General features: G+C 40.2%; 1 protein-coding gene across 1 annotated transcript; it reads left to right on the top strand.

Annotated features, from left to right (window-relative positions):
* Positions 1-2,673: 2,673 nt before the first annotated feature.
* On the top strand, positions 2,674-7,498 carry LOC119318792 (T-complex protein 1 subunit theta-like). Its single transcript, XM_037593378.1, has 13 exons — positions 2,674-2,876; positions 3,264-3,526; positions 3,659-3,805; positions 3,915-4,076; positions 4,767-4,844; positions 4,979-5,112; positions 5,317-5,389; positions 5,469-5,546; positions 5,622-5,744; positions 5,856-5,950; positions 6,406-6,615; positions 6,974-7,031; positions 7,117-7,498. Exons 1-13 carry the CDS (start codon positions 2,720-2,722, stop codon positions 7,180-7,182), a joined length of 1,644 nt encoding a protein of 547 aa, XP_037449275.1. The 5' UTR covers positions 2,674-2,719; the 3' UTR covers positions 7,183-7,498.
* Positions 7,499-8,539: the final 1,041 nt, after the last annotated feature.

Raw genomic sequence — 8,539 nt, forward strand, 5'->3', positions numbered from 1 at the left:
GACGACAGCAGCTCTTCAAGACCGACCGTGCTCTCAAACTTCTACAGATTTTCTTAAATGCCAGGGGGCATTCCACGCAGTACCCTCTCATCATGACACAAGGTACCATCAGCACAAGTTAATTGGTGATACAATTCCTCTTCCTTCTATTTTTTTAGATTGTGCCAATGGTGTACCTTAGTTTTATAAGAGGCATCAAAACGGTTTACAAGAATATTCTAGCAGACACTACAAGCCGTGCTGCCGGAACACACAGCACACCTAGAACGACTGAAGGCTAACTCCTCACAAAGCTATGTAAAGACACCGTCCGGGCCACCCTCCAAGTGTAGAGCTCCTGAATGATCTGATCAACAAGGGCATAGACTGAGCATTGTTTATCAGAGTTATTAAATGGGAAAAGGTCCAAAACAAACCTTCAATTTGTAGGCGAAAGTAAAACAAACCCCGATCCCTCCATCCCTGAAATGAGCACACCAAACTCTCTAATCCTGGTCTATTTATAACCTTGGCAGGACGTAGCTGGGATTTGCTAACTTGGGCCGGCCCAGTAGCGCAGTTACTCGCTCACGCGCACTAATCTGGTATTTTTTTCTCAAAAAAAAACTAATCTGGTATTCTTGTTTTTCTTAGTTTCTCTCTTTTTCATTTTCTTTTCTTTTTTCATTTTTACACATGTCTAAATTTTCTCACTACCCAATTTACATTTTTAACGACACATTAAATATTTTTGGATAAACTTTTGATATTTTTAAATACATTATGTACATTTTTAAATTAAATGTTTTCAGAACTTTTTGAATACATGGTAATATTCTTCCAAATACATGTTTTACATTTTCTTAATGACAATAAACATTTTATAAAACAACACGAACACTCTTTTACATGGTTCAAAAATTTTAAATTTGCATACACTTTTTTCAAGGACATGCCACATATATTCTGTTAAGGTTATGACTCATTTTTTTACATCACGCAAACATATTTTTACATTGCACACACATTTTTCTGAAAATGTCACAAACACATTCTTGGAACTCGTGAACATTCCTGAAATGCTACTGTTTTTTGAATGTACAAAACATTTTTTGAATCACATGAATGTTCCGAAAAGTGCTTGCACTTTAAAATTTTGTTCAGGTTGCAAAACATGTTTATAAAGGTGTTCACTTTCTCAAAGTTGTTGGTTTTTAAAAAGTATTCAAAATTTTTAAAAAGTGCTCGCACTTTATAAAATGTTCGAAGATTTCTTAAATAAAGACATTTTCAATACTTGTTTGCCTCTAAAAATGTTTTCAAAGTTTAACGCTTTGGTTTCTAATTAAATATTTTGGGTCTCTGACTACGTCAGTCATAGCCATCTGCTGTAGTGGCTACCAGGTCCCAAGTTCGACTCCACAACATGTTTTTTTTTGTTTTGGAATTATAACGTCGCCCATTAAGAAAAAGAAAGAAAGAATTTTTACGTTCCATGTTAAGGAAAAAAACTCGCTTCATGTCTGGTGGGCTGGCCCAGTCGAGTCCAGTGCCAACAATCTGAAACATTTTTTAAATACATTATTTAAAAATGTCAAACAATTTTGAAATTACAAAACATTTTTCAAAGCATGTGGAAAAATGTTGGAATTCTGAACAGTTTTTGACAAATGTGATTTTTTTTGAAATTGTGAATAGTCTTTTAAAATGCTAATAGAGTTTCAAAATTCCAAACAGGTTTTAAAAAACACAAAAAGAATTGAATGTGTGCGAAAAATAGAAAACAGGAACATTTTTAACTTCTTAACAATTTTAGAAATGTGCGGACATTTTTTAAACCTCACGAATTCTTGTTGTGTTATAGTGGGCTAGCCCAAATTCTTGTCCGTGAGAGTAGCTGGTAATCCCGGCCGGGATTGTAGCATTTCCAGGGTGCCAAACAGGTATAGGGTCCAAAATAGACTGGGATTACGAGTTCAGGGTGCCAATTTCCGGGATTCAAAGTTCGGGGTTTGATTTAGCTTTCGTCTATAACTTCAAGGTTTATTTTAGACTTTTTCCTATTAAATGCTTGGTTGTTGTGTTACTTCGACAGGCTCCACACAGTAAGCATGACAATAGTGTCGAATTCCTTTAGGTCCTTCTTCCGAAAGGGCCGCCGAGCGAGGAGCCACTAATTCTCAAGGTTGTGATGGTGGGATGGAATGGCGGCCGTAATGCGCAGTCATGCAAAGCAGCAACACCAAGTTTCCCTAGCCGCCACACAGTGCATCAAAATGTGATGGACTGTGTCCTCATCTGAAAGGCAAAAGAAGCATGGGGAGGTCCGCGCTTGCAAGCCATGCCTCATGCGTCTATCCGAGGGCCATAACATGTATTGCAAAGCTCGCCAAGTGATTCAGATGGAGGAATTTTTTTGTAGTTCGTCCCTCTCACTAGTAAACCATCGAGCTGCCTCCACACAATTTTCTTTCTGTAATTTTTTTCTCTCAAGTTTGCAGATTTTTACCGTTGGGGCCAGCTCCACGAGTGGAGCTAGCCCACAATATGTTGTCTCTCGGGCCTATAAATCAGCCCATTCAGTAACTAGGCCGAACTTTTTCCAGCTTAGGGCTACCGTCCTGTCCGTCCACTCCGCCACACACGTCGTAGGGTTTTACCGATTCTCCGCAACCCACGCCGGGTCGCCGGCCACCACCAGATCGCCTCGGCCTACGTCCTGCGGCAACGCCGCACGCTGATGGTGAGCCTTGGCACAAATCCCGGGGGGCACAGGATCCAGTCGATCCTCAAGGATGGGCACAAGCACCTCTCGGGCCTCGACGAGGCCGTCCTCAAGAACATCGGCGCCGGCCGCGAGCTCTCCGCCATCACCCGCACCTCCCTCGGCCCCAACGGTGAGTGCCCTTCTCCCGTTCCCTGCATCTTTGGCGAGGTTTGCTCAGTAGCAACAGATAAGTTGTTAGTCCTGCAATACGGTCCTATCGTGGCGGTATCGGGGCACGGCCCGCACTCGATCAATACGGGCAGGCAGTCGCGTGTAGGTTGTTAGTCCTGCAATGGTTAAGGACATGTAGCCGTGTGGCGTGGTAGATGTAGAGAAGCTCCACAGCTTTACCGCTGGTGGACGATGAGTTGTTTCAGCCCAGAGTTGGAGCACAATGATCTAAGGGGATGGGGCTGAATGAATTGTGTTTGGCTGTCAGGGTAACATCGATTGATTGTGTTGTGGGTTGTTCCTGTGCTGAAGGTGGGTTTTTAACAGTGTCAGTTTCCTATTTTAGGAATGAATAAAATGGTCATTAATCATCTAGACAAGCACTTTATCACGAATGATGCTGCAACAATCGTGAACGAGCTTGAGGTCCAACACCCCGCTGCTAAGCTCCTAGTGCTTGCTGCCAGAGCGCAACAGGAGGAGATCGGAGATGGAGCTAACCTCACCATATCTTTCGCGGGTGAACTGCTCGACAAAGCCGAGGAGCTCATCAGAATGGGACTGCATCCAAGTGAGATCATCATTGGGTACACCAAGGCCATTCATAAGGTATATATACTCCTGCATGTTGCATCATTGAGTATTTACCGCCCAATAACTAGGCATTGCATTATTAATCCTGTCATATATATGATTCTGGGCAACAGCTGCTTTTGTTTAATCTTTGTGTTGTACGTACAGACGCTTGAGATTTTGGAGGATCTAGTTGAGAAAGGCTCGGAAAATATGGATGTAAGGAACATGGAAGAGGTCCTGTTGAGGATGAGATCTGCTGTTGCCAGCAAGCAATTTGGCCAGGAGGATGTACTTTGTCCACTTGTGGCTGATGTAGGCTAATACTTGTCTTGTACCTGAGAGCAACTATTTTTTTCGACATCATGGAATATATATATCACTAACCGTTGGTTTGTTTCATCTGTTTATCATGGCTTTTCAGGCCTGTATCCAAGTTTGCCCAGAAAATCCAGCAAACTTTAATGTTGACAATGTTAGAGTGGCAAAGCTGGTTGGAGGCAGCCTGCACAATTCTTCTGTAGTCCGTGGGATGGTTCTGAAAAATGACGCTGTTGGGAGCATTAAAAAAGTGGAGAATGCGATGGTGAGCTCGAAATTGTACAATAATTGTGTGCCTTTTTCGATTATCTGTGTGTATCTGTTTTACCTACAATAATGCATTTTATTATGTATGAACAGCTCCCACATTGTAGAGTACCAACATACCATAGGTGCCGCCAGTTCCTAACAGCCAATGTCCTTCTTTACTACTCTTAAATGTTAATGGATGGAATCAGACGTCCACTACCTAGAGTTTATTCTGCTATATGTATTTTCCCACCAAAAATCAAACTGCTCAGTAACTCAAAATTGAACCTTTCTGAAGTTTTTATTTGAGTTATGATGATACTGCATTCAGTTATATGATATCCATCTTATTAATAAACACTGAAGCTTAGTTGTTGTGCGGTAGCTATGTTTTACTGATATAGTAACACCGTGAACCATCCTGGGTGGCTTATATGAAAATTTTGGCATACAGACACAATCATTATTTCTTACGCTTAAATAGCATAGAATCATTCTTGAAATCTCCAATTCCAACAGCGTCTTCGTGAATCAATTCATTGTAGAATCCAACTGTCACACCGTTGTTCCATGATGCAGTCTATTATGCTTTTCCGTTAACTAAATTTCATGCATTCTAATTTTTATTTTATGTAATACCCCTTTTATGCATGTTTCATAATTTTTTGTGGCTTCCTGATATTTTAAATTTTCTTTTATCATTTAGGTTGCGGTATTTGCTGGTGGTGTGGACACTTCTGCAACTGAAACGAAGGGAACTGTTCTTATACATTCTGCTGAGCATGTATGTTCATTGTTATTCTTGTTTGTATGCTTTGCTGGTTTCACTGCACTCAGAAAGGGTTATATCGTAGTTTACGTACGTCTTACAAACATGTGTAGTAACCTTATAACGCACATGCTTGTGATGTTGTGCAGCTTGAAAACTATGCTAAAACAGAGGAAGCCAAGGTGGAGGAGCTTATCAAATCTGTGGCTGATTCAGGTGCCAAGGTCATTGTCAGTGGAGCAGCAGTTGGCGATATGGCATTGCATTTTTGTGAACGTTACAAGTCGGTATTTTGCTTCTCATATGAACTGTCATCTTGGTTTAGGATAGTTTTATCTTGTGAAACTTATTTTTACATTTTAAGATAACCATTAATTAGAGGTTGTAATAGTGGAAGACATCTGAAATACAGGTTTAATTTTATTGTACCATGATTTGGTCCTGCTTTACAAGTGATACTTATAATTACAGATATTCTGGTTTACAGGCTAATGGTTCTGAAAGTCAGCTCAAAGTTTGAGCTTCGGAGATTCTGCCGTACTACTGGGGCTGTAGCACTTGTAATTTCTGGGTTCTAAAACTCTTTATTTAATATCAATAATAACTTTATTCTAATGCCATGTGCTTTATAAAAAACAGTTGAAGCTTAGCCAACCAAATGCGGGCGAATTAGGATATGCAGACTCTGTTTCGGTGGAAGAAATTGGTGGTGCTCGAGTATGTTTCACGTCTTCATGCTTTCTCGAGTAACATCACTTTGTCCTTTCTCAACATCTCTGCTTTGCTCTATAGGTGACTGTTGTCCAAAATGAAGAAGGTGGAAATTTAGTGGCTACTGTTGTCTTAAGAGGCAGTACTGACAGTATATTAGAAGATCTTGAAAGAGCTGTCGATGATGGCGTAAAAACGTACAAGGTATGTATGTGATGTAGGTTGAAACCAATATCCTTGCATTGTTTTGTATTAGTCATGCTTCATTATCGTCTGATTTGTTAAATGTCATCTAACTGTTGGTGTTTATACTAGTCAATGTGCAGGGACAGTCGGATTATTCCTGGAGCTGCCGCAACAGAAGTAGAGCTGGCAAAGAGATTGAAGGAATTTTCTCTGAAGGAAACAGGGTAACTATATTTGATTGTGTGAAAAATAAATTTCATACATATATGTAAAAGGGCACATCTGAAACATGAGTTTAGAAATGATAGTTCTGTTGATTAACCACCTTCAAGTGCGCAAATTTTATCCTCGAATGCATTCCAGTACAATGGCAATAAATATACAAGTCCTATTGTGCATCTTCTCCTGGTGTTCATTGGGATATAACGGTAGATGGAGTGGTTGCATCTGACGTCCAGATTGGGGCTTTTAGTTCACACATTCATGTTTATCTATAATTTTAATAAAAAAATTCTTTGTATTCCTTGTGAAGAGTCCCATAATTCTGTAGGACTCGAGCCATATTTGATATGTGAACCATGTTCTTGCTATAATAATTTTTTTAGTTGGTTTATGAAACTGAATGTTACTTATTAATCTTTTCCTAATTTACACCACCTGTTGTTGGTCAATTATGCAGGTTGGATCAGTATGCCATTGCAAAATTTGGTGAAAGTTTTGAAATGGTTCCAAGAACACTTTCTGAAAATGCTGGACTTGGTGCAATGGAGATAATATCTTCCCTCTATGCTGAGCATGCTGCTGACAATGTGAAAGTTGGCATTGACTTAAAGGAAGGTTCTTGCAAGGATGCGTCAATTATGAAAATATGGGGCCTCTACATTACAAAGTAAGCCTTACTCAATATCTAGTTGTCAATAGGTGTGGAAATCCTTCTAGAAGCTTTGACAATGTCTGTTTATGATCCTTATCGTTTCAATCTATACCCTGATATGATGCGAATATACTGTTACCCGCTGGTGTCCTTGATACCACGAAAATGCTACATCAAGGTGCCTTGTACATAATCAGTTCTTTCTCATACCCAGTTCAATAATTTGTGTTGTCATCTATATTTTCCGTGCTTTCATGCCCTGTTTATTAATTTGTGCATTTATTCCGCAAGATACATATTAATTTGCATATTTAAAATTTGAAGTGCGTACATAGGTTGTTATGTCCCACTTAACCTTTTTCCCTTCAATCAGGTCCTTCGCTCTAAAATACTTGGCAGATGTTGTATGTAGTGTACTACGGATTGACCAGGTAGGATTATCAATCTTTCGTGTCATCTTCATATGCATAAAACTATGGTCGTTTATTCATATGCTAATACCTATGTGGAACACAGATCATCATGGCAAAGCCAGCAGGAGGTCCGCGGCCCCCCAAACAAGGTGGTATGGATGAAGATTAGTTTGTCTGTGCTCTCCAGTTTCCTGTGTTTCATCTTATCTAGGTTGGATTCGAGTAAAAGGTTCTTGGTGCATTGGTTCCACGGTTGGTGGTGGGTAGATGCTTTAGCTGATCTCTCGCTGGTGGGAGTTCCTCTATGGTACCAAAGCTGGTCCTGAAAGATTCTGGGTGCATGGGTTCACGTGATAACTAGAGAGACTTGGTCGTCTTGTTTTTTATGTGAACCAAAGCTGGTCTTGAAAGATTGGGAATCATACTGATGTTTCTAAAACGCATTAGCCTTTAATTAATATAACTGTTTGCTTGGAAGGATGACATTTTGCAGAGTGCTGCTGAACAATGTGTTTGCATTGTTGGCATCATCGTCTCTTACCCGTCGCAGCACTTCCTCTAAGTACGTTGACACACATATGCATGCGTTGACGCACGAGCACTCACGCACTGAAATATTACGTCTTGCCCATTCCCGCAGAAGAACACACGCCATAGAGAAAAGCTAAAACTGGATCTTGTGTGGCAGATCTTTAGTTTTGTTTTCGGCCAACACCAAGCTACACAGGATCGATGGATATATCATCTATTTACACTAATCAGTCTCACTAAGATTCTCATGCCGGTGTCATCAAGTTGGGTCAAAGGCTTGTAATGATTGAGAGGAGAGAGCCATCAGAACGAATAGTCATTTTCTGAAAAGAGAATCACCTACTCATATGTTCAGATCAAGTGATTCCAATCCAATCATTTGAATTTTGATTTCTAACTTTCCTCAAGTTGCTTTCCATTCAATCCCCTCTCCTACCAAAGCCAAATTTGAGAGAGAGTGTTTGAGTGTTTGGGCGACTATCATTTGAAGACAGTTGAACATCTATTACCTTTTGAAGAATGGTGTCTCTTAGATTGGTTAGGTGTCACTTGTGAGCCTCCAAGATTGTGTAGTTGAACCAAGGAGTTTGTAAGGGCAAGGAGATCACCTACTCCGTGAAGATCTAACCAAGTGAGGCTACTCCTTCATGGATGGAAGCCATGATGGAATAGACAAGGTTGCTTCTTCATGCACCCTTCATGGGTGGAGTCCTCCGTGGAATCGCGCAACTTTCACCCTCCGTGGGTTAAAGTCTCGATCAGCGTGGACGTACGATAGCACCGCCTATCAGAACCACGCCAAAAATAATCGTGTCTTCATTGAGTTTGAAATCTCTGATCCCTCCTTTATATTCATATGCAAACTCTTTACATTCCGTTGCAAAACTCTTAGACTTGCATGTGTAAGGCGTACTTGACTTGGTAGATTTGCTAAAACTTACCTACAACTAAAATTGGTAAAATGATAAGTTTTTATTTGGTCAAATATTCTAATA

The sequence above is a fragment of the Triticum dicoccoides genome, chromosome 6A, assembly GCF_002162155.2.
Source record: "Triticum dicoccoides isolate Atlit2015 ecotype Zavitan chromosome 6A, WEW_v2.0, whole genome shotgun sequence".
NCBI lineage: Eukaryota > Viridiplantae > Streptophyta > Magnoliopsida > Poales > Poaceae > Triticum > Triticum dicoccoides.

Coding starts and splice junctions, on each gene's coding strand:
- LOC119318792 (XM_037593378.1), top strand. CDS start 2,720: ATGGTGAGCCTTGGCACAAATCCCGGGGGGCACAGGATCCAGTCGATC. Junction 4,845..4,978: donor TTATACATTCTGCTGAGCAT/GTATGTTCATTG, acceptor GATGTTGTGCAG/CTTGAAAACTATGCTAAAAC. Junction 5,951..6,405: donor TTTTCTCTGAAGGAAACAGG/GTAACTATATTT, acceptor TCAATTATGCAG/GTTGGATCAGTATGCCATTG.